Source organism: Hippoglossus hippoglossus, chromosome 22, assembly GCF_009819705.1.
Source record: "Hippoglossus hippoglossus isolate fHipHip1 chromosome 22, fHipHip1.pri, whole genome shotgun sequence".
Taxonomy (NCBI): Eukaryota; Metazoa; Chordata; class Actinopteri; order Pleuronectiformes; family Pleuronectidae; genus Hippoglossus; species Hippoglossus hippoglossus.
Genome location: NC_047172.1, coordinates 1,540,541 through 1,567,293, shown reverse-complemented (window position 1 = coordinate 1,567,293; position 26,753 = coordinate 1,540,541). Strand labels below are relative to the sequence as shown.

Here is a 26,753-nt window from a genome sequence, read left to right as displayed (position 1 = left end):
TCAATTTCAAATAATCTGCCCGGTTTCTTGTCTTCACATTTTCTGTTTATTAAATGTAAAGAAGTTTCCTTTTGTCTAAATTTAAAGTTTAATAAGCTGGAACCAGACATTTTCTCACAGTTCTTATTCCAAAAGTTGTTGAAGTTGTGAATTACGTGATCATGGAAACAGATGAATGGATTATTTTGGTCACAATTGGTTTTGTGCTTTTTGTTATCTTCAAACTAAAAGCTGGGCTCAGCCACTGTAACTGGAAACATTGGTTTAGCAGATGCTGCACAGAAGATGTTCAGCTGTTCACACGTGGTCGTTTCTGAACCTCAGTTTGTGCATCACTCACACAAGAAGCAACATGTTCATTAACCAACACACAGCAACAGTATTTTGGTTGTGTTTACCTGTAAGTGTGGCCAGGAGGCCTCGAGCGTGGGCTCGTCCTCCTCAGGGTCAAACTCGTTACTGTCGCTGGGCGGAAGGGTCCGGAATATGTTGTGAGACACCTGGGGGACGACACACAGAGGACAAGTCAAACGAGTGTGAGTGATTGTGTGAATGAATACGACTCACGATCAAGTGATGAGCAGACGGGAAGATGTCAGTTCAAATAACATCCACAGACTTAAAGACAAGGCATTGAAAAAAATGTAGCTGCTATTAACAAAAGGGGAAACACTGGATATAAGAACCATTTTGTCTGTGTATCTTTACTGGAGTCTCACACAAGCTTCTGGCACAGAGACATATTCCTTTTCTTCGGTCCCAGACCTCTACACTGTGGCTTTGTGGCTTTGTGTGCGTGTGTCCGACCTCCTCACCATTTTGACGACCTCAGGGTAGGCCTGCTCTGTCAGGTAGCCCCGGCTGACGGTCACGTAGTCCACCAGCTCGTTGAGCGTGGAGCGCTTGTACTCCTTCATCTTGAGGTCCGACAGCGTGTCCATGAAGTCAAAGACAGTACAGCACTGCTGCAGCTTCTTCAGGAACAGCTCCGGCTGCTCCGGCGCTGGCACGTCTGGATCCACCGGGAGAGGAAGAGAAGGGTGCGTAGAAAAGTTAATTTAATGAAGACGTCTCGTCACTGGTTTGATTGAACTCCACTCTCCACGTGTGTTCTTTAATGATCAAAAAATAAAAGCAACTAATCTTCATATTTGTATTCATTCTTTATTATTAATACTTTATTGTCACACATGCTGTTGGTTTGTTTGTGCATCTGTTCCATTTCCTTTCTCTCCTGCTTTCCTCTTTTAGAATTCAATGATTAATGTGTTGTGAAGGTACTTTTACCGTTATTTAGCAGTAAGCAGTAATTTGACATTTTTACATGAGACCCTCTTTTCTGTCGCTGACGACGCTGTTTCCCGACATGGGAAGTGACTTGATTAACAGCAGCAGAGCTCCACTGTTTGGTATAAACATAAAATGAAGCGGGTGGTTGGTGCGAGCAGCAAAAAAAACCTGCACATTTTAACGTTTGCGCATGAGGAGCGAGTTTCTCATTATTGTTTGATGAATTTTAACATAGTTAGTCACAGAAAACTAAGGCCTCCAGTGAACTGAAGTCAGTTTCCTGCACGGAGTTTGCTTCTTACTTATTCATTGTCCCTGTAAATCTGCAGGATGAGTGTGACAACCTCATTATGGAGCAGCGAGTGCTGAGCTGTCACAAACCATGTGCATGTACAGCAGGAACAAGGCAGCAGGTGTCTGTACTCTGGTTGCACAGCGACAGACGAGGTGGAGGGTTGCACAGAGTTCAGAGCTGCAGGGACACGCTTGATTGCAGCGACACGCTTGATGCTCTTCCCTGTTCGCCACAACTCAAGACCTGATCTTCCCGTCCCAGCAGGACCGGGGCGATTATTATGTAAGAGATAAGCTGCTGCGGCTCCGAAGGCAGTGTGTGTGTGTGTGTGTGTTCGGAAATTACACTTCAAAGTGCTTGTTAATTTGAGTTCTACTGCACAAATCTGGATATAAATTAATGAGAAACTTTGCAAGTAACCAAGAAATGACCTTTTCACCTCATCACAATCTGAGAGAGTTGTTGATTAATTGATTTATAGTCACTCCTGGGATCTGGTAAATTGAGCAAGAGTAATAATGAAAAGCATTGGAACGGGCGATGCAATCCCTGCACATGCGTTGTATAAAGGCTATTTTATATACACACACTACATGAACTACATGTGATCCATCAAATCTGCTACGATAAAATGATTTATTGTTGATCGCGCTCCCTCACACAAACACATTGACCCTTGTGTCACAGTCAGACTGACCACCGGCAGCGCCCAGAGAAAACCCGCCTGTGTCTGTGGCCTATTAAAACGTCCATACGTTTTTTTACCATCCTCGACAGATGAGCAGAATTCATCATTAGCCTGGTAGTTACGACTTCCGCTGTGCAAGGTCATGCAACCAGGATGCTCAGGGAGCTCATAACTAGACTAACATCCTAGAAAGTAATTAGAATGATTCCTGGATGTGCTTGTTTATCCTAAACGACTCCAATTTGATATGGTCTCTTTCTCAAGAGTCATGCCCCAGCCCCCAGTTCAGGGGCTTCAGAGTAATCAAGGCAGACAAACAAACAAACAAACAATAAAAATACCTACTCTGCTTAGATAATTAAAACAAGAAAATCTGCAGATAGATTAGTTAGTTCAAAAACCGATTCAACAGGTCGGAATGAAAAGCCTAAACTCTCTTCCTGAAGCTCTGACCATTCACAGAGAGAGTGCAGTTTCCTGTCCTGGGAAACGACCCTGAGCAGATCTCATCAAGCGCATTTAAAGTGATTATACTGAACGTGTTTTCATCCAAATGCCACTAGTTGCTCGCGACCTGCTGGCCTCCTGCTTCAGCTCATTGAGGCTGCGTCCGACCAGCACCAAACAAACCCAAACCCCGACTGACTGGAAAGAGTCTCGACTGGGCTCTGCAGGCTTTAATCCGCGCTCCAGAAACTTCAGTTGTTTGTCCGAGAAAATGCATTTCAATCACTTGACTTTTACAACCGGTGCTGAAAGAATCATCTTCAGTCCGATTAACACACTACGGTTCAATGCCTCCATCAACCAGTGCAGTTTCCGTCTGCATACGTTTGTTTTCAAACGGTCTTTTTCTGCTCCGTGTCAGACTTTTGAAAACTCAAACCAAGTCCTTCAGTTGACGTTTCTCCTCTTTTAGCTATGAGCTCACGTTGTACATCGGCTCGTCCTTCCACTGTTCTGTGTCACGTTCACTCTCTGCCGTATTTGTTTGTTTTGCCTTCATGCAAATTCCCTGCAGGCACCTGTGTAACCATCCAAATGAGGAAACCCAATCATGAAGAACTAGAATAAACTTTCTGTTGTCAGGTAATATTCATATATTACACAGTCCTAGATACCAACCAGCTGGTGAACAGTTCCAAGTAGCAAAGTGCAGATATGTCAGCTTTAAACGTTATGACACAGACAAGCCTATAAAACTGATATGAATTAAAAATAATGTGCACAGCCTGCGTTGCCGTTGCAGACGTATTGTGAAATGTAGAAATTAAAAGGTGTGTGTGCACCTTCAGCTTCAAGGGTTGTGTGTCATGTTCAAACAAATGCAAGGGGACATATTCTTTAGGCTTGTGTGCAAAACTACAGAGTAAAATAAAAGTTAGAAAAAGTAATGTAAAGATGTAAGTCGTGCTACATTATAAAACTCTATTCACGCTTAGGTAAAAGTAAGCAAATCTGTAGAGTGACGTTTTCACAGAGCAGCAGACATGAGCCAAGATATACAACTGGAATAAAAAATGCACACTTGTTATAGTTGTATAAAGTGTGTTTGAGTGTGTGTTCTTGTTCATCTTCCTCTAGATAAAGTGGTGTTACAGTACATTGTAGTTCATCACAGTAATTAGCGCCTGCAGGAGCCCGGGGCCTCGGGACCCTGCGGCTCCGCTGCGATAGGATCACGTGCACGGTCTTAAAGGAAGCTATTAATAGACAGATAATCACACAGGACACAGTAATCCCCCCACAGAGACACAGAGAGAGCACGGCTAACCGGCTTGCAGCGGGCGACTGAGTACGAGTGAGGAACAAAGAGACCGTACTGCTGCTGTGCACAGAGAGGTGTGTGTGAGGGACGGTATTTAAGAATGAACGCGTATGTGTGGCCTAGAATATCCCAAAATCGACCCTTCATACACATCAGAGAGAATCTTGGAACAGAAACACACACAGAAAAAGAAACGCACACACAGAAACACACACAGATTCATACATCAGCACAGAGAGCCGCCTGTCAAGCTTTTGAGTTCACAAATCAAACACCAGCACAGGATCCTGCACAAGATTATTTTTGTTCACTGGTACATGAAGGGAGGGAATCAGTGGCTAATGGTTTATAATGGAGAAGTTAACAGAAGAATTAACAAGGCTGTAACTACATGTTTTGTTTAGATATTCAATCATTAATCATAAAAAGTCATATTTATACACAATACATATAAAGCTCTCCCTCAGATGGTGATGTCATGTTCGGTGTGGATGACAGTTTAACTTGTGCACCTCTAAACATCCCATGTGGAACAGCTTGGTATGAAACAACTGTAATATCCACGGACATCCAATGTCACACACACTCTCTCATCAGCCTCCTTATGTCAACAACAAGTTAAGGTGTAAATATGAGAACAAAAAAAACACGTGGGTTTGACTGAAGAGGAAAAATGCAGAACTGTGCGAGACTCAAAGTAATTACAGCAAAACCAGGCATTAGAATTATATATTTACTAAAGCTGCAACTAACACATATTGATCAAATAAAAAATCAGACATTCAAATGTCCAATGAGCAGTCCAGAATTCCAAAGATGAAATTTCCAGGAACACTTTACCAAAATAGAAGACGAAAAACATAAATTGTATTATTATTATTATTATTCAGTAAAATACGTTCAGGATGACAAAAGAAATTACACAAGATCACATCACTTTTCTTTAATCTGCTGATGCTGCATGTGCTTCTGTTAAACGGGCGTTTTCTAAGAACCTCAGTCTGATCAGGTTTCACAACATCTCAGCTAATGTTTCCTCTACAGACGTGACTAAAGGAAACCAGTGCACATTAACTGGGTAAATATTCAAGGACTTTGTGTTGGTTTCTCTCCACGTTTGACAGCAACAGGCCACGTCCTCGACTCGCTGCTTCCCAGTGTCAAACCACATAAACACACCTGAGGCTTCCACCAGGAGGGTGTCATGAAAACAGAGGAGTGTTGACAGAAAACAAGCTTCTTCTAAATCACAGAAATGACAGGACAGGAAAATGATTTCAAAAATCACACTTGGTATGTGCGGGGCCAGAGGAAGTGCCGTGTCGAAGTTGGTCACATGATACAATATTAATAAACTTTGAACAGACAGGTGACCAGTGCTCTGAAGCAGCAGCGGCGGCGGCTGGGACTCTGGGATTCTGATAACAGCACGTTCATGCAGTTTGAGAAAGAAAGCTGCCACCACACAGGCACTGCACTAGTTTATCATAAATTCAACTGAACACACTGACCGGACCAATGTGACCTGATCCCCCAGCTCTCCATGACTGAAACTACCCGTATCACTGAGGGCATTTACTCTTACCATCCATCTTTATCCCCAAATCCATTTAGCTCACACAAATGTGATGTTTCTCTTTTAATCCCGCGGCCACTGTGACCACTGTACGAGAGTCACTGATCCGCTCCGTCGGCCTCGGTGCGTAAGCCAACCGTCATTTAGAGGATTATTATGGCTCCATCGCAGCGGCAACAGCAAGCGGACATCACTCAGTGAGACGTGGGCTTCATCAGCATCTGTGTCAGCTGGACAAGAACAGAGTCGGTGGTCTCCTCCATTACAGGATGGTCTCCGCTTGCTTTTTGTCGCTTCACATTTTCTGTCCGGCCTCTGAGCTGCAGACAGAAACGTGGTCGTCCAACATGGCAGCAAAGGTTGACTTGACTATGTTGGGTTGAGGTTATTTGTGGGAATTACAAGCCTCGTTTTAGACCAGTGGAGGCCCTCATGTTATTTATTGGAGAGGAAACAGCCAATCAGAGCTTTGTCATCCTTCTCTTATTGACCAGTGACAATGAGTCACTGTGAAGAATGTTGATGAGACAGTATGAGATTTGCACACCGAGGTGACAATAAGCAATTTTCATTATTTTCTAGATTAAGATGATTAATAGAAAAGATACTTGACATTAATTGTTAAGAAAACAATTGTTAGTTGCAGCCCTGTATTAAATTACAAAATATCTCTGGGCAAAAGGACGAATTTTCATAATTGGAGAAACTATCGGAGCCGATAAATTGCTGCACATGTACCTCAGCTGACAGAACACGTCCACTACTATATAAAAACATGGAGTAGTGCAGGTTTTTTTGAAGATGACTGTTGATGCCAGATCACCAAACTATAAAAGCTATCACTATTTCTCATGAAGCAAACCGGTCTCACATCAACGCGACTATTCTGAGATACTTTACGAGTGCGCTGCCGGCCTGTGGAAACACTGATGCTCCGGCTGCAGCGGTCCAAGCCTGGTTTCTCTCTCTCTCTCCATTCCTGTTCTGTTCCTCAGCCATGGAAGACACTCTCATTAGCGCTCCCTTGGCAGAGGAAGAGAGAAGTCGCGGCTCCTTAATTAATGGTGGAAAAAAAAGCTTAACGACTCGCAGCACGGGAGACAGAGCAGTTGCACGGCTCGCCACAGGAGCTCCTTTAAGTTTCGGCTAATTACATGACAGCATTTATCTGCTGAACACAGGTCAGAGTCGAGCAGCTCACGTGTGTATACATCCAATTTTAGGAAAGTAGCAAATACAAATCTGTTGGTGTGCATGTTTGTCATCTTAAATCTATCATCGAGTATTAAATATGGAGTGTAGTCAGTCAATCATGACACATTTTTATATGTGCGATGGTACAGACCTGCTCCCGATACTACACATTACTGCAATCGTGAAATTCAAAAGGGAAAGTTTAACACAAATAAATACTTTTGGACTAAATTGAACAAACCTGGAGTTTAAGAAAACCCAGATATAAAAAATGCCATAAGCATCACTACTGGCTAACAGCTTCAGTGTAGTATTAAATGACCCCTGCATGAACTTAAAGTGCCCCCCCCCCCCCCCACACACATAGAAGGGCACTGCTTAGGCCGGGTCAAACACAGATCACGCAACTGGAAACAACACAGTGCAGCAAAGAAAAAGAAACACTTGAGGAACAATAAGAACAGACATAAAGAGGAAAGAAGAAAATTACTGAGATTCAAATTACAAACTAAGTATTTTAAATCCTGCAGTTCGTGCCTCAACACTGAAGTTGACCTTTGACCTTTAGGATACAAAAAGTCACCATTTCATCTTATTAAACATTTTAATTAAATTCTGTTCTAATAAACAGATGACTTGAGTTCACAGGGACGTTGACCTTTGACCCTAAAACTCTAATCAACTCATCCTTGTGAATGTCTGTGTAATCAAATTCCCGCCGGACATTCCTGATAAAACTTGTTCACAAAAACTTGTTTTTTCATATTTATTCAAGTTCAATATTTGGTTTTCTTTTTCTTCATAGTTATTTATAATAAAGTTTATGGTTAAACTGTAATACTTCAAAATCTCTTCAGATTTCTCCCTCGCATCAGCTTCGTCAGTCGGGCTCTAACTTCTACAATGTTGTAGCTTCTAAAAAAAGAAAGTTATTTATGTGCATTATGGAAAACACTTCGCTGCTGTGCTCCACTATTCAAAGCTTGTTCTGTTACGCAGGCGGCGCTGCACAGACTTTAGTGGAAACACAAGTCTAGGAAGAGAAGCAAAGGGAGGTGTAAGATGACCAGGAGACGAACTCCTTCAGAACAGTCCACACACACTCAGTGTAAACGGGAAAGCCCCTTGTCTCTAAAAGCAGTGTGTGTGTGTGTGTGTGTGTGTGTGTGTGTGTGTGTGTGTGTGTGTGTGTGTGTGTGTGTGTGTGTGTGTGTGTGTGTGTGTGTGTGTGTGTGTGTGTGTGTGTGTGTGTGTGTGTGTGTGTGTGTGTGTGTGTGTGTCTGGGCGAGCAGGCTTGAGTTACGGCAGGAGAGAGAGAGCTGCTCCAACAGATGGACTCAGCAGGGGACTGAACCCCGGCCTAAAGGTCAGTGTGTAGGATGTTATGTGCTGGCTGAGTCCATATTATGTATGTACACAAACTCCATGTTCACCACCATCGCAAACACCCGTCATATAAAGGTATCAACAGAGGTTGTTAAAGGGATAGTTCACCGAAAGATGTAAATTCACTCTTTTTCCACTCAGCACTATGTGGATGGACGGGTGGGTGAAGTGTTTGAGTCCACAGAACACTTCTGGAGTCTCGGGGGTAAACAGCCAAGTGTCCGCAGGCCCCAGCGTTCATATACGACTCGAAACGAGGTCATTTACAACCTGTTTTAAGCCGAAACGTTCACCGGGAGTGGATAAGCTAGCGGACTCGATATCTCAGGAATAATCATGTTTCTAATCAAATTCTCATCAATGTCACTGCACATTTAGTCGTCGCTACAGACATTACAATTTATGTTTTACGAGTCGGGACAGACATGGATGTAAACTGCAACTTGACTGGGCGACGGACGCTTAACAATCGCAGGGCGGCGGTTTTTAGTTTAATCATTAACAGAATATAATTTGTGCCAGTGAGCCACAGTTCAAGTTAATCAAACACACACATATCAAATGAAGTCTCCTGTTAATGATTCAGCTATTTAACTGCCATTAAAACACACATTAAATTGACTGAATTAGCTCTTGTTGTGGAAAACAACCGACTTTGTGGTGGAGTTGCATCTTAAGGTTCTGGCTCCAAGTTAAGAGCCAAACCTCCTCTACAATAAACTAAAGATGTATTTATACTGCGTTTCCTCTCCCAGCCGTCACTGCTGTCTCCACTGGGCCTATAAGCGATTGAGGTTAAACATTACATAAAGGATTACAGCGACAAGAGATGATAAACGCTGACTGTCACAACATGTGTTCTGTTTGGTCCTCAGAGCGGGAACACGGACATGACCCAGCAACATGGCCTTAACCAGCGGTCGATGCAAATATCCACAGGAAGCTGGCACATGACCAGCTGCTCAACAGCCACGATGCTGGGATGTTGACATTCACATGCATGTACTGTGCTAAACACACAACACAATGCAAAGGTCCACGTGCCTCCTGCTACAAGTGGAAAGCTACAGGTTCAGTTTAAGGTTTTATATTTTTATTTTCCCTAAATGTTAGTGGAGACACAACTCTGTGTTCTTGCCGTTTCTGCTGAGCAATGTTTGTGCCTCATTCACTCACTGAGAATCTGACATCTGGAGATTTAAAGCGTCATCAGTTCTAAATTCACTCTGCAACATGACAACGATCCCAAACACACGGCTACACAGAGCCATGAAGAACAAGGAGACCTGCAACAGATGGTGTGGCCCCCACAGAGCCCTGATCCCAGCATCATGGAGTCAGTCAGAGACGACATCCACACAACAACTGTGGCAACTTCTCCAAAACGTTGGGGAAAAACAAGGGAAACAATCGACTTAGCACTGAACATGTGTCACCTCTTACATATTCGATATGCTGCCGTGTTGTTATGTCACTTTGAGGAGCAGACACAGTGAAGGGATCACAGATACCTGCTGCATGTAGCGCAGGAGCTCTTTGGTATCGACCACTCTCACAAATACCCATAAGTTGAGTCTATAAAGTGACTTTCGTAAAGTAAATGTCTTTGCAGCTACAAACTGTTGGTTTGATATCATTACCTGGATTACGTCTGACAACATCAGCCTCAGTTAGCTCCTGATCCCTACAGACCGGTCAAATATCTGATCTGGTTTCCTCTTTCAAAAGACACACGGTCTGACTTTAAGGATTAAAATTGTTGGCCCCTCGTTGATGGACTCATCTTTATTGTGTTTGTATTTTATGTTCCGTTTCTTGTTACATCCTTGTTTGACTGTACTGTGGTAGATTTAGACTTCAGATACCAGAGTTGTTATTGCACTGACGTCAGATTGGGATATTGTGAAAACAAAGCGTGACAGTTAAATATCCAGTCCAGAGAAGTGACAGAACTAAAAGGCCCAGTCTGCCGAGTGCAGACCTACGTCTACAGTACAGATATGTACAGGCCCTGTGTAGGCACCACTTCAGGATTTGCGTAATGGAATAACTCCAACGTGTATATATATAGGGCCCAGATACAAACTCCCTGTGCCCCTATCTCCGTGTTCTCAGGTCTCATATAAGCGTGTCTGCAAGGCGCCAGGCTGCTGTCAATCATTAACACACGTCGTCGTCCAGGGTAAACTTTGCACCAGCTACTGCAGCCAACACCACGGCAGATGGCAGAGCCACGGAGGGAGGAACAAGGTGTCGCAGGTACTAGAACGATTCCTCACGGAGAGAAAACTATGATACGAGCTCAGTGACGGACACAAGCTGTTTTTAATATTTACTTTTGAAGAACTAAGACTTCTGATGACAGTGAATCGTATCCACAGAGCATCGAGCTCAGACACAAACAGCAGCAGCAGCCTGTAGTTTGTCTTCTTCTGCCGTTGTGTTGCTGGAGTCTGGTGTGAACACTCACTGGGGTTAGAGGTTACATTCCCTCACAGTTCAACGAATAAACATTACATAAAAACAACCTCCAGTTTTCTTGTGTCAAGGTTTCTATTTCTACTCGAGTTGTTAATAATGCTTGTTGTGTTGGTGGATCATTTCTTCCATGAAGAGACATCCGTTTTCTACACATTACTGTAAAGCATCAAATGATATCAGTGTCACATGATGCACTCAAATTACTGAATTGTTGAAAGGATGATTTGATTAATCAACTTAAAGACAAATCAACAAACAACTTGTGATTCAGGTGGTTTTTCAAACAAAGAATCCGGTTCTAGTTTTCAAATGAGAACATGTTCTGGTTTTGTTGGTCATGTATTGTTGGAAGAGAAAATCTTTGGGTTTGAACTGTATGTCTGAGGAAACAAGACATTTTAAAACGTCCCCTCGAGTTCCCAGTAAACGTGATGGTTACTTTTTATGACTTGATAACAGACAGATATCATATTACTGGAAAAAAGATCATCGTAAACCTTTATAGTGGCAGAGCAGTGTTGTGAGTGTAGCTGGACACATTAACTGACAGGTCACAGGTTCGAACCCCCGTGACAGCTGATGTGTCAGTAAAGACGTCGTTTTGAGAGCATCAGCACAAAAAGACAAAGACGGCCTTCACGGGTCCAGGTGAGCTCGCCACCACGCTCACAGGAGTCACATAGCAGGAATTCCTCCAGCTGTGAGCAGCTCGGAATCAAACTCAACACAACGGACCGTCCTTCACTTCAGCTCACTCACCACCTTCTGCTGCCGAGTCTTCACAACACAGCAGCCGCGTCAGACACTGGTCAACATGTGGACCCGGTTGACTCGTCAGTCAGCACATGCTAATCTTCACCACCAGGAGCCGGATTATGGTTTCGTTTAGATTTTATCTGCTGGAGCTGGAGAGAAACTTCAACGCTTCTTTGGGGCAGAACATTTCCCCCCAAGTATGATTAACTTGAATGAAAAACCACGAAGGTGTCGAACTAAGACTTATTCTCAGTGATCAAAACATCTGTTTATTTGTAATGTATTTATTAGCCCAAAATTTATTTTAAACATAATAAACTACGTCCATCAGAAGTTCTTATCAAACTGTCTTAATATCCCCTGCTTCGTCTGTCCAAGACTTCAAGCCCAACATAAATCTAAATAAAATAATTATGACGATCATAATTCTTCTGAGGGTTGATTTGTTGTAATCGCTTGCTGGTCACATGGTTATTGATTTGTAATCTAAAGATATTTCATACTGCAGCTCTTGTACAGTCGCTTGTCTTTACACAGTATGTTGTTAGTAAAAGACTTGCACTTAGTTCATTAATTCACTAGCTGATCAGCAACAGGATTTGCTGCTATTCTGTTTTATATTTTTATCAAATTAATGTTAAACTGAAAAAAACAAGCTTTGCTTAAAAACACTTGTGCAGCGAGAAACTGTGGCAAAGATTTTTTGGGGGACTTTCTGATATTTGGTCCAGTTAATTAACTGTCGCAGCCCTAATTAGTAAAACACTTCATGTTGGGCGAGGTGTTACAGCCGAGGAGACGGAAGCTCAGCGGGGCCAAACTTCACTTCAGGAATCTTTCAAGAGCAAAAAGGGGAATTTCTTGGCGAACTCTGGGTTCTTTGACATTTGGCGCCAGTTTCAACTCACAACAGGTTTGATCTTCAGCCAGAGACTGAATCCACCGTCTCAAATGACAATATTTGCTCTACTACAAACACTTCTCTCCCATGAGGAACCGAAAGGATAAAATGTGCTCATTCTGCCAGTGCACTTTCCATTCACCGCCCAGCCAGTGAAAACACTCGTCTTCTGTTACCGTCCCAGTCCATTTTAAGTCTACCTTTCCATCTGCCTCGCACACACACATGACAGGCTGGGCCGGCTGCTAGTAGCGACAGCCCTTGACAGCAGGGGCTAACTTTAACACTCCATGCTCCTGTGCTAGCAACTATGTGCTCCCCCCCCACTACACCCGCACAAAAACAACTGTCACTCACTCAATCGAGTCGCCGCTCCCTCTTAGGCACCGACGGTAGCAAGCGACAGTCATGGACGTCGCCGTATAGGTCGATTTGAGCCAAACATGTGGACAACAGAAGTTTTGCGGAGCCACGCTCTTCGTGTGGCTTGTTTGTAGCGAGTGGGGCTGGAAAAATGTAAAGAGACACCTCCTGTATCAGGTTGCTCCTGAGGGGAGGACGTGGAGGAGGAGGGGGGCAAGGCGGCGTGTCGGTGGGCTTCATTGGTCGAACAGAGGCCAGAGGAAGCCGCAGAGGGAGGCCAGGGGCGGGCTGCACAGCATTGTACATCTCGCTCTCTTTCTTTCTATTTTTTTGCTCCTGTCTTTTTTAAAGCCTGCTGCTCAGAGAGGTCAGAGGCAGATCGGCCCTCCTACACGAGGTGGACGTGAGCCTGAGACGTTAGAGGAGCCTCATTCAGGTTGAAGATGCAGACAAAGCATTCAGCCACTGGAGGCTGTGCCCACATGGGTCTGGGTTTGCCGTCTGAAGCGGTTCTATTCTCCAACGGGCTTCGTCGTGTTTTGCCAACTTGTGCCACAGCATCTCTGACGGGACGGAGGTCGATTCAGGGACGTCACAACAGCTAACATCAGTCTGGGGGGGGGGGGGGGGGGGAAGTGAGCTCCTCCAGGAGAGCTGGGACAAACACGAAGACAGGAACCTGAGTTTTTACTCTCTAATCGTTCTCCTCACACGGACAATGGTGGACTTCATATTAACTGAGGTGTTTTCAGTTTCCTGGGGACGAGGTAACACAGGAAATGCAAACGTTCCGGCTGGATTTTCTCTGAACGAACACAACTTCTCACTTAAATGTTTTTTTGTTGATGTCTTTTGTTTGGGGGGGGGGAGAAAGCTAATAGTTTGGTTTGCTTTGACTGGGATACACTTTATTATATTAATTCATGTTCAACGCTTAATATAATAAAGGGATATTACAGAAATACATTTTTGCGTATTCAATAAGTTAGGGGAGTTGCAAGAGATGGATTCAGAAAAAAATGGCTGTAGATTAGAAAGATAACCACAAATATTTATCAAAGGTATGATGTCATATTTTGGAAGGAGCCTACAAGTCTTAATTTAATGTTTCTACCATAATTACAAAAAAAAATTGTGCTTCATGAAAACTAAATAGAGGTGAAGAAACAAACATGGAGGGTTGTTTTAAAGTTTTAGCAGGTTTTGCTTGTATTTTACACCAGAAAAGAGGAATAAAGGAAGAATGGGATGGTCAGATTCCCCAACAGACCAGGAGCTGAGTTTGTGTTTAGGCGTTGCCTGACAGGAACTGTCTCCTTCCCCTCCTCTTCCTCCTCTTCCTTCCTCTGCTACAGAACATTTAAGAGATTCCTAATCCTTCCTCCAGCTTTCCCGCCAGCTTCGTTCCCCCCCCCCTCTCTCTCTCTCCCACCTCCTTAAGCGACCATCTCTGTGGAGACACTTAATGAAGCCTCAGCTATGTCGCCAACTGCCACGGGTATGTAAATTAGATTATATAATTCCTACTGTATGGTTACAATATCGCAGCGATATCTATTCACACCGCTACATGGAGGCTGGATTCACCCGGACACTCTGATGTTGTCGTTGCTATGCTGACTCCGGTGGTAACCAGGGAGCTCGCTGGCAATCGCCCATGCCCTTGTCTTGTGAATGTTTACTACTCCGCAGAAAACTTTTCTCCACGCACGAGTAACGGCAGCACAGACATCATGAACTGCTCAGACAACGAGACGATTTATCCTTTATTGATTCAGGAGTGTCCATGTTTGTTTTTGCTCCACACAGTTGTGTGTAGTCCCACCGGGGAGTTGTGTAGTACAATCTCAGTCCTGTTCCTGAAAGATTAGGAGCCTTGCTCAAGGGAAGTCTGCCAGTAGCACAGAACAGTATCGTCTGATCACTTTTTTTTTTTAGATTTCATTACTGAACTCAAACTTCTTAATCTTGACTGATTTACTGAAAATGTACCAACATACATACAGAGAAATGGATTTAGTATTTCAGTTACACCGTTACTACGTCAGGTGATGGTTAAAACTAATAAACTAATAAACTAATAAACAGTTTGGAGGCCGACCAGGCACACGTGGGAGGTTGTTTTGTAGAAATAAAAAAAAAAAAACTATCTGTTTGAACCGGGGGATGTGGCGTTGGGTCTGAATTGACCCCGACTTGTTCAGAAGACAAAATTCCTGACCGTGCATCATCCTCTCTGTCCCGGGGATCCCCCTGAGGAAACTGCGCCCTCCTCGTCTTCCTCTAAACGTCTAGGAATGAGCTGCCCTGCCAACGGTGGGATTTATGTAATCCAGCATGCCTTCCCAAGACCCTGCTTGTCATCTCTGGTTTAAGTCTGACCTGTGACGGTGACGGACCCAGGAGGAGGATGAAGATTTGTGCATCATCATGATGTGCTTTTGTAGTCTGCTGAACTGACAGCGCAGAGGATACAGATGTCCAGATATACGCCCACCTCTGCTGCTGCTGAGTAACTCAAGGCGGGAAGTAAACTGAGAGAGATAATGGAATTTAAGAGGAAGAAAAACACAGCAAAGCAGATTCCTCCATTAAAGGAGTAACGAGAATGGCACTCAGCAGAGTGCGTACCTCCGCCAAGGCCCCTCAATTCAATCAAACTGCAACAAATTTCACGCACTCACAGAAATCAGTTCCATGAATGTGCCTAATTTTTTTTTCCATCAAGATTAAGAATTATTCTCTGACTCACAATGTTAAAGAAAGTGATGGAAAATTTTCTGGATAGGCACCAAAACTGTAATGAGTTCTTCACTGACTCAAACAACGTCATTCCACAAAGATTCGTGGAAGTTCGTTCAGTAGTTTTACAAACAAACCAACAAACGGACAGTTTGTTGAAAACACAACTTCCTTGGCGGAGGGGAAAAAAGGGAAATATTAAAAAGATATGCACCACAACAAGAAAGATGAAATGAAGCACATACAGGTGAACAGGGTTTGTTTTTGCAGAGTTGTGGACTGACGATATAAACTGAAAACGAGGACTCATATCCTGAATGCCACGTTCTAATAAATGATAAGATCCTCTGCATGTATTAAGAAATGAGAGAAAGCAAGAGAACCGGAAATCCTTTTTCAAAAACAGCGGACGTTGAGCTTTTGAACGTGTCCTAGAAATAAAAAGAAATGTGTTGTATGGTTCTGTCTTTAAATCCAGCAGCAACATTTACACAGCAGGACAACAGGAACTTCAAACAATCTGGAGACACGTCGAGGGAGAATCTAAAGACTGTGAAACAACAATGCATGTGCACTTTACAAATGGTACATGCAGCCTTGAAGCAGCAAATAAAAATAGAATGATCTGCAGAAGAAGTGAAACAAAATCGTGAAAACAATAAAAATCTTTAAAAAAGATACAACTCTGACCTCGTTCTCTGAATACTAGTGTAAAACACTCCCACATGAGTTGAGCCCTGGGGCTGTCTCAGACACCGCCAGTCAGTTGATAAAGTATAGCACGTCTCCCTGGCTGTTATATAATGCTGAGAGATTAGAGGTGGACGAGCCCGTGAGTAAAAGACACGACAAAAGGCAGTCATTGTGTGGCATACCTGAAGGCCGTGCATGCGTTATGGTCGTATGAGGTCGGCTCTGTCGGTCGACAGCGGCTGATTTCATTTATTAATTCAATCTTACTGGTTAGTGGTTTAACGTGGGGGTTTTGCCGTTCCTCACAGAGAGTCTAGTGTTTATCTGCAGCTTGAGGTTCACAACAGGCGAGAGGAAGAGGCCAACTTAATCCTGTTTCTTCCACTTGGTTTGCGTGGTCATATATGGGAGTGGAAGGTTTGGTTGTTGCCCTCAGGTCGTTGTTGAAATGCTAGAAATACCTGTTCATGTTTCTCAGGGGAAAATGTAAATACTGTTCTGGTATCAAAACTGAAACAACAGTAGTTTTGAATATCAGATAGCATCAGGGCAGCGCTGACACCTGATCATCCCCAGAAAACATCCTCTGTGACTTATTATATCATAGTCCAGGTACCAAGCTACAGACTGCACCAGCTTCAGATCATGTGATCGACATCAGTGCACGATCCACGCATCTCAGGCATGTCCCGAGCATGTGAGGAGAGCCGCTCTCCTACAGAGCCGGGGGCGAGCGTACTTTCTCCAAATGCCGGATGTGGTTCACAGAAAACTGATCATTCACCACAGTTTTAACGTCGTATCTGTCGAATATGACACAAACATGTATATCTACACCACTACCTGTACCCACTTCACAGTAAAAGCACTTTGAATGAATCCCATCATTTGTTTTACCAAGATGTTATTGTCGGGCTGCAAGATGCACGGCTTCGTAACGCAGTCCTGGCACATTAGTCATACCCTCACCAAGAGGCTCTGCAGCAGACACTCAGCAGCTTCCTGCGTGAACAAGATACCAGCCGGACGCATCATCACACACGGCTCTGAAGGTTTCTAAGACGGACAAGTTTGGAAACACAGCGTCCTGATATTTTCTTAACAGGCACAACTCCACGAACAGCTGTGATAGAAACACATGATAAATTCTTACAGTTCCACCTCATCCCTGCTCGTATTTTTCACCAACGTTCGTAGTATTTTCTGTAACTAAGCAACCAACTGCAGAGTAGACAAATCTACTTCCTGTTTAAATATGAGCACATTGTTCAAAATACTGGAAAAACAACCTTCACATACATCGACTCCTGTCTCCAGCAGAAGCACCTCACATCCAGAACACCAGCGGTGAACTGAGCCCCTGACTTTATGAAGCGGTTATCAGCTCTATGTTATGTTTCATAATGTTCAGCATGTCTCAGCAGGAACACAATACAGTACAGGGGCAGCAGAGAGTGTATAACACCACGCAGTGAAGTCCGTTATCGACTGGGTTTCTAATTCCGGACGGCCCGGCGCTGTTCTAAGCAAACTGCCCCCCCGACGCGCCTGCTCGGGGCTAAAAGCAGACTTCCAGTGGACCTGCTGGAGCACCAGACTGCGACTGTACTGGGGAGGTGTAAAATGTGTGGAGCCGTGTGAATGTGAAGTGAACGTGTGAAAGTGAAGCGGCGCGGTGCTGCCAAAGACAGAACGTGTGCCGGCTCGGCCACAGAGAAATACAGTGCAACCACAAAAATAACCTACGCCGAGAACTGAGAGTACATTCTGTCTGTTGACACACACACACACACACACACACACACACACACACACACACACACACACACACACACACACACACACACACACACACACACACACACACACACACACACACACACACACACACACACACACACACACACACACACACACACACACACACACACACACACACTTTAATTGTCACTTAAGAGAAAGAAACTCAAGTCCACCACCTGAGAGGGAACCAGGAAGTGGTTTTCCATGGTGGACACTCTCCTCCAACTGGGAGGGAACCAGGAAGTGGTTTTCCCTCAGACGACAGGTGGAGGCTATGTCTGGTTTCTGTCTGGCAGCATTCCTGTCATCAGCACTTAACCACGTCAAACCCATACCACACGCTGCCCCATTCTCTTTGATCTGAATCAGGACATGCCAAATGATATGAAGCGTGATATGTGAATACACCCCCTCGGCTCCATAGCACACTGGTATTTCTTAAAAAACCCGGTGAAAAGAAAAATACACATTCCCCGTTTTAATCCTGTGTCCCTGTTCATTTATCTTTTATCTATTTTTACATCTAAATCTGTCCTTTCTCTTCCTGTTAAACGGTTTGAGGACTCATCCTGCACTCAGGGGTGTTTACTTAATTTGCTTTTTTTTGAATTTTTAACTCCCTCCCTGTGAATATAAATTCTGACAGTTACAGCAACCGGCGCACAGGGACGTGCGCTGTCCCATTCATGGGTTCAATCTGCAGGCGTAGGTGAGGTGGTGGCGAGAAGTCCTCGAGAACAGAGAGCATGCTGTCATCAGCTTTCTTATGAGAAATATGAATGAATGATGAATTGGTAACTTAATACATTGTGTTATTAAAATTGTCCCTGAACTGGAATCTGCAGATCAAAGACTCCGATATGACACGTTTGCTCCGACGTCCGTAATTGTGGTGATCTTCCTGTCTCGGCACGTAGCATGTACACACACACACACACACACACACACACACACACACACACACACACACACACACACACACACACACACACACACACACACACACACACACACACACACACACACACACACACACACACACACACACACACACACACACACACACACACGAACAAGTCCGACCAGACTCTGGACTGAAAATAAGTGACTCAAAGTTTAGCAGTTCCAGTCAAAATGTCATAATGGCAGATTCATGAGGATGAAAGCAGATGGAGAGAATCTCAGTGGCTGGTCTCAGACCTTCTTCTAAAACCATGTTTACAAAACCATGTTGTGCAGCTAAGAATTATTTAAACCCAAATTACATCACATTATATATTTGAGAGACGTGTAAACTCTCTAACGCACAACAGAAGGTCCACAGCTTTAAAAAAGGGGACATCGTGGTCAAAACCATGGTTGTGCACTTCTCTCCGTCCCGAGAGAGGGATCCCTCACATGGCTCACTTTATAGAAACTTTAGTTTTTCACTGAAGCCAGACGATGGAGGCATCATGAATCCTATTACTTCTACAGGGACGGTTGGGATAGATTACACAGCACAAGCTGACTTCAACAATCCAAACAGAGAAGTCACAGGTTAAATCAATTTGACTACTTTCGCTGAGACAAAGCTACAAGTGGATTTCTGCAGTAGCTTCGTGTTATTCTTTCGGTTGTCACCCTTCAGTCTCCCACATGATCAACCTCAACATTCACACACTTGCTTCCTCTTACCCTTGAGCAGAGGCAAGGGCGTGAGCTCTATGGGTTTGCCCTGAGAGCGGAACTGGGACGAACTCTGCGACCGCTTCTGCTTGGCCTTCCTGACAGACTTCCGTGAAAATCCGTCCACTTTGTCCACAGATGGAGATGTGGTGGCTGCCGAGGACATAGCCCTGCTGGGAGAAAGACACAGAGGAGGGACAATCACATTAGACATGAGCTCTCACTAGTCTTCAGCTGATGTGGATTTTCAAAAGCAAGTACATAATTTATGATATGTTTAATTAGAGATGGAGAGAATATTCAATACCAATATCAAATGGACCTGCGTTTAATGTTTGCTGATATGAAACAATATGAAAAGTTGTATTTTAAAGAATATACAAGGCAGAAAAGATGTGCTTTCATGTTTATAATTTATTTTCTAAATTCAGTTCATAATTATAGTCGTTTGTTTAAAGGTTTATGGTAAAGCTGTATAATGAAGCTTTTATTTCATAATATCATGGCGGTGGTGTTATAACCAGTCCCCACCCTCTCACTTCCAGGAGTTATAGTTTCAGTAATTAAAGTTATTATGATATTATTTTACACTTTACTGGTTCATTTTTACACTATTTTTCATTGTGTACTATTAATAATTTCATCACAATTTTCATTCTCTGTAGCTTCATAGAAATTTATCAGTAAATCATCATTAATAAAATAGAAAAACTTTGAAACTCCCAGAAGTTTGTGTAACTGGTTTAATTTGTCATAAAAGAAGTTGTAAGTCTTTAAAAGACAACATTTCACAATAAAAACACAACCTCATCCCTTCATTCTTATTTTACAAGAAGACTGATGTATAATAATTTCTAAAAACCTAAAGTTACATTTTCCTTCATCAAAGCTGAACCCAAACATTTTACTTTTCTTGGCTGCATTTGATTCGAGTTGAAATTGAAGCACAAGAAACCAAATGTTTCCTCATCACCGCAGACACATTCTTTAGCCATTAACATGCAGCTCACAGCCCACAAGTTTATTCTGGGTAGTTACCTCATGAAAAGAAAAGTAAAAGAAATATATCCAATGAAAAGAAAGACAGCAAACAACATGCCCGATGACTTGCTCTAGCTTCCTGCAGCCTTTTATTAATCTCACAACAAACCCTGTGCAGCCAGAGCAGACAGACAGGCCTCGGCTCAGACCTGGTTACTGTGCACAAACACACCGGCGTCATACCTGCCAATGAACCGGCTCGTTCTCACACACACACACACACACACACACACACACACACACACACACACACACACACACACACACACACACACACACACACACACACACACACACACACACACACACACACACACACACACACACACACACACACACACACACACACACACACACACACACACACACACACACACACACACACACCCACCCACAACAATGGAGCTGGCTCGGCAGCAGCAAGCCGTCGCCACAGTGGGAGGAAGCTGAGGAAACGTCCGCAGAGTGTTTGCTGTAGATTACGTGTTTTAAAAAAAAAAGATCAACAAACTGGTAACAACAACAATAAGCCGCAGCCACCAATCACACTTTTTTTCTGCCGCTCAACTACCGCCGTGCACCACACCCACGAGGTGTCTTGAAAGATAAAAGGTGAAGATTTCTTCGAGGACACAAAGAACCACATGGTGAAGGAGATGTTTCATAACCTCAGACTGCTTTTATCAGACTCTAATGTAAATAAGGTGAAGTTCAGTCCATTGTGTACATTTGGTTGCCTTGTCTTTTCTCATTATTTACAATAAAGTTTATGGTTAAACTGTAAGATATCAAGACTCAAATATATTTCTTTGTCAACAGCCTCTTAGAAATTGCCAATTTCTTAAATATATATATATTAGCTGATATATCTGTATCCGAAATTCTTTCCTCCCTGATAGTGGAAATGCATCAGCCTCTAACAAATGTCTGTTGTGACAATACGACGCTGATGTTATCATAAACCTTCAAAATCCATCATAAGCTCCTAGTAATGGAATTAATCTCAATTTATTGCTTGATTTACAGCTAAATAATCTAAAAATCAATTAACATTGCAAACTACACGTCTAGACTTCCTCATGACATAAGCAGCAAAAAACTGGACACTGATGACAAATCCAGTCCTCACTAACAACGGTGGACGTGAAGAGATGAATTAGAGCTGCAGCAGCAATCATTACATAATAGAAATGTGAATGAGACGCTGCCGGCCGTGCTCTGCTCTAATGCTCTGTCAAAGTCACACAGCACGTCCACCAGGCTTTGTGTATGACCGAGTGGACACACAACAAGACACACTCAGTCTTCAGTCCACACACACACAACGTCCCGCTGCCTGAGGATATGGACAGTACTGTCTGACAGTGAAAGCCATTTAGAAGCTAGTGAGGCTGCACAGCTGATCATCCATCATCACACACGGCAGTTTTACCAGTGATTCATGATTCCAGAGAAGCAGCGAGTCCATGTGTGGTTAGAGACCAGCAGGGGGGGGGGGGGTCGATGCAACACGACTTGTAAGTGGAGGAAGATCACAATCCAGACTGACAACTGGGATTAATTAACAAGCAGCGTTCCTAAACAATTTCCTCCTAGTAAAAAAATAAAATGTGAATTTGGTTTCAACGTGTCAGTTCTCAGGGTCATTTGCACATTATCTCGTCTATGAATGAGACAAATGGAGTCAAGCTTATAGATATTTAAGAAACACACAAATTTCTTGTCAATTCCTAAATTTATCAGGACCTGAAAATCATAACATCCTCCGACAAACTTCCAGACTACGAAATTTGATAAATGTTTTCCTCACTCTGTAAAGCATACCTCGATATGTGCGTCATGAATTCAATTTTCATTATTAATATATTGACATTGGAACAATGAGTGCGAGTCAGTTTCAAACTGACAAATAATACTTACACTAAATTTTATAATATATTCCTCTGTTAACAGAAGTGCCCTGTATTTATCAGCGCTGCAGGAAACCTTCATTTTCTATCACACCCTGTCAGAAACGACAGAAATGTACTTATGCTAATATCATGTGAATTCATCCGGGGTTTAAATCGATTAATATGACATTTATTTCCTTGCTCATTTCATTATTTTGTCTGTTGATCAATGAGAACCTTCCAATAAAATAAAATAAAAATGGTGGAAAATGTATTTTTTACCTGCCATCTCACACATGTGATAGAAAAGATCTCAGTGGACAGTTCTCAATGCACTAACACTACGTCCTACAGATGTGGATTCACATGTGACAATATCAATTACATGAGGAGAGTCATCTGTCACCACTGCTCATTGTCATGTCTCTCATAGCGAGACGGCTGTTAATGATCCATCTGCTTTAAAAATGCCTTCTGCTTGGCATCAGTCTCGTCACCACCAGGGTGGAGAAACACCCCCAGCTCAGCGCCGATCTGTCTGATCGGTGGCTGCTATGTTTAAATTCTCCAGCAGCCGGTTTGGCAGGTAACTCGCCATTAATCTGAGAGTCCTGCTGTGTTGCCGTTTAGTGGTAAAAATAAAACCGTGGCTGAATAAGAAGCAGCATGGAAACAGTCCCTTTCAGACTCCGTAGCCAATTCTCCAGAGTTTCTTCGTCAGTGTCTTCTACGTGTTATCCTGAATTTCTACAGACTTTAGTCCAGGCGGAGAAAGTCTGGAGAGACTCCGGAGCGTCTCACCTCCTCCAGAGAAAATACGGAGAACCTGTGGAGTTCAGTGCGTGTCTGAAAGCAGCTTAAGAGAACAATCTTTTTTTTTTAATTTTGTGTCGTCGTTGGAAGTTTTGTGTCTTTCAAACTTTGGCACAATTCACTCAAACTCACACAAACCGGGTCTTATCTTATCACGAGCCTCAGTGTACAACAACAACAGAAAACTGCAAATTGACACCTCAACACCTGCTTTGTGCTGAGCCTCAGATAACAAACACAAAGCAGAGCATGACCTCCGAAAACCTAACGGCTAACGGCTTAAAGTCGAGCGGCTCTGATGAACACACAAGGTTTTATTTCTGTTAACGGTCCACAACTAAAGCCACAATTACAGGAGTCATGACGTTAATTAGGAGCAACGGGTGACATCAAATACTTCAACAAATCAATTTCATACACATGCAAATGAGGGTTTCTTTTACCTGACTTAAACTATTAGCTATATATGCACTTTAAAGTCTTCATAAATCCATAAGATCCCCAAAAAGTATTTGATTAATCAACTAGTCCATTGATAACAAAAACTATTTTTTATAAATATTCTCTTTGAAGTGCTGAATATTTGCAGTTTCATCTGATGAAACTCTTTTTTCAAGTGACAGTAAATAACAAAGTTCTTCACGTCACCTCTCTCTCTCAGGAAAATCAACTCTCTCTTTTGACATTTTATAGATTGATAAAGTGATCAGAAGATGATTCGATAAGGACAATAACTGTAAGTCGCAGCTCTTGTGTCAGCGCTGTGCAGCTTCGTAGCCTTTTCAGTTTGTAAATTTACAAATAAAAATCGATTTGACCTTTAACCAGGGACGCAGAGTTTTAAATACAGTCCTCACAGACACGCTACATCCTAATGCAACTTTCAGTCTCTGCCAGGACGAATAAACACAGCAGATCTGCTTCATTCAGCAACAACCAGCCCGACTGTGCTGCGTTTTTGGAAGCATCAGAGAAGTTGTACATCTCAGCAAGCAGCAATTAGCAATGGACCTGCTACATCACCAGTGGCAACAACACATCAACTCAAAGCTGCTCTTTCTGCACCGGGGGGGAAACGGATCAACTACAGACTTCACTTACCTCTGCAAAGGGGCACTGGAATCCCCATGTACAACCATCAGTGCCTCAGTTTCTATCTCTCTCCCTGACGAGCCGCCTAATGACGAAAACACTCCGGTGGCACCACAACTCGCGAGGGACAGCAAAACTACGGCGGCTGGTCAGGTGTATTGCGCTCAAGCACCAAAGCCATTCCCCGCCCATGCCTCTTACATAAGAGACCAGATGACATCCACACTGGCTCGGGGAGGGTGGGATTAAAGAACAAGGAGGAAGGAGAGAGGAGGGGGCACAGCGAGCAATGGGGAGAGCCACAGAAAAGGGAGGAAGAGGAGGGAGGGAGGAAAAAGGAACGAGAGAGGGAGCTGCCGTTCAACAGGAAGTCAACACAGGCAACAGCCCGGCAGAGCGAAAGGAGCCGAGGAAGAGAGGGAACCAAACGCACACACAAACATGAGCTCGGCGACGGGGGATGAAAAGGAGGCTGGAGGGAAGGAAGCTCCAGGATCCCGTCTGTTGTCCAAAGTTAAAAATCCAAAGCCCTGAGCTCGGCAAAAATCTAACTTTTAACTCAACTTTAGGTATGAATCCTATTAAACGATTTAAATATGAATTAAACAGCTTTTAAAACCCGGAAAAAAAAAACATTTAAGATACAGCACAAGATCTCTGCTGATCTTTAGTCTTATAAAGTGATGAATATTACATCTACAGCTGATGCAAGACATTTGGGGAACTAGAAACATGGAGAATATTATCCCTAAACTTTAGGACTGGGCAATACGGCCAAAAATATCAAAATACAAATGTTCATATCAGTCAATATTGATAATTAAAAAGATAAATGACACATTATTATTTCTGTTAATTTTAAAGAATGATTTTTGCTCCGGTGGTTTTGAACTCTATGGGCAGAGAATAACAAACACTTCATAAACAGCAAAACACTTTGAAAATCTGAGGTCGAACGATTATGTGTTCGACCTCCTCACTGTGTTCGCAGCATTATATCAATATGTATTGGACTTTTGTTATATTACCATGGACGACATTGATGTATAAAATGTTGGCAGATATTCATTGTCCTCAGACACGTCTTTAAACCAACTGTGTCAAATCTGACTAACTTAAATACGTTAGTCATCATAATCACTGAAGACAAATAAATAAAGAGTAAAATAATTATTGAACTTGTTGCAGATTGAATGACAGACTAATGTGAATTACCTTATTGTTCCAGCTCTACACTCAGCAGCTATTTTAATTCAGTTTAAATATTAATACAACTGTTCTGAGTCGAAGTCATCGAGGTGTTAATTCAACTTTACGAGCATGAAAATTCAGGTGTGTTCCTAATATTCTACTTCCTTGATGAATTTAAGATATGGAGGGCAAACTTAGAAACGTGTCCATTGAATGTAATGCAGCACAGCATTACATATAACCATAACCTTAGTAATAATCATGTAATTACATTTATACAAACAATGTCACCAAACGTTATTAACTTTGTCAAAGGTAGAGGTGGTAGCAGAGCAGCGGTTTCACACTGAATGTGTGCCTGCAGGTGTGGCCCCTGACGGTACTATATACATATATATATATATAGAGAGAGTACACACACAAAAGATTAATATTCACCAGCCCTGTTAACATCCTGTGGTTTGGAGCTGCAAAACATTGACTGACTACAGGAACCAGAACAAAGTGATTTCCATGCCCACCGCAGCAAGAACATATTTACACATGAAAGAAGAGGACAAGCTTTTCACTGATCAATTTCCTAGAGTTAGTGATTACTGGATAATTGGTCAGGCCGTTAATAAGATCAGTGTGAATCCCAGTTCACTGTTGACTGGATGCTGCAATGTGACAGCACATCTAATTGGTGTGATTCATTCATGGTATGATTATGTCGTTCACAGACGAGAACAAATGATCTCAGCAACGTTTCGCCACAGACGCACTGGAAGCCACACGGAGCTGATAAGGAGGCGGCGGTCACTCCCCCTGCGCCTCCACAGACACAGGAGACTTCGGATGTTCGGATCCCCCAGCCGGGGCTCCGAGGGGGGACCTGCCCTCGAACCTGCCGTGACATTCAGACACCTTGAAGACGAGCCAGTGCCCAGCCAAGGAGTGCACCTCCGCAAATACCATCACATGCAATCCACAACGCCACACCTGGTCTCTGGCATGCTGCTGTAAATAACACAAGTTTCACCATCAACTCCTAACTTCGCCTTCCTGTATCCACCATGTCCCTGCCTCTCCTCCTCCTCCTCCTCACTACAGGAGTCATTCTGGTGATGGTGCTGGGACA

At 43.1% G+C, this 26,753-nt stretch overlaps 1 protein-coding gene across 1 annotated transcript in view; it reads right to left on the bottom strand.

Annotated features, from left to right (window-relative positions):
• Positions 1–26,753, bottom strand: part of ppp2r5eb (protein phosphatase 2, regulatory subunit B', epsilon) — a 36,819-nt gene that overhangs the window by 8,678 nt on the left and 1,388 nt on the right. Inside the window, exons 2-4 of the mRNA XM_034577482.1 lie at positions 19,614–19,777; positions 816–1,012; positions 399–500 (exon numbers count right to left, since the gene is read on the bottom strand). Coding sequence (XP_034433373.1) covers positions 399–500; positions 816–1,012; positions 19,614–19,777 — 463 coding nt within the window. The remainder of the gene's footprint in view (positions 1–398; positions 501–815; positions 1,013–19,613; positions 19,778–26,753) is intronic.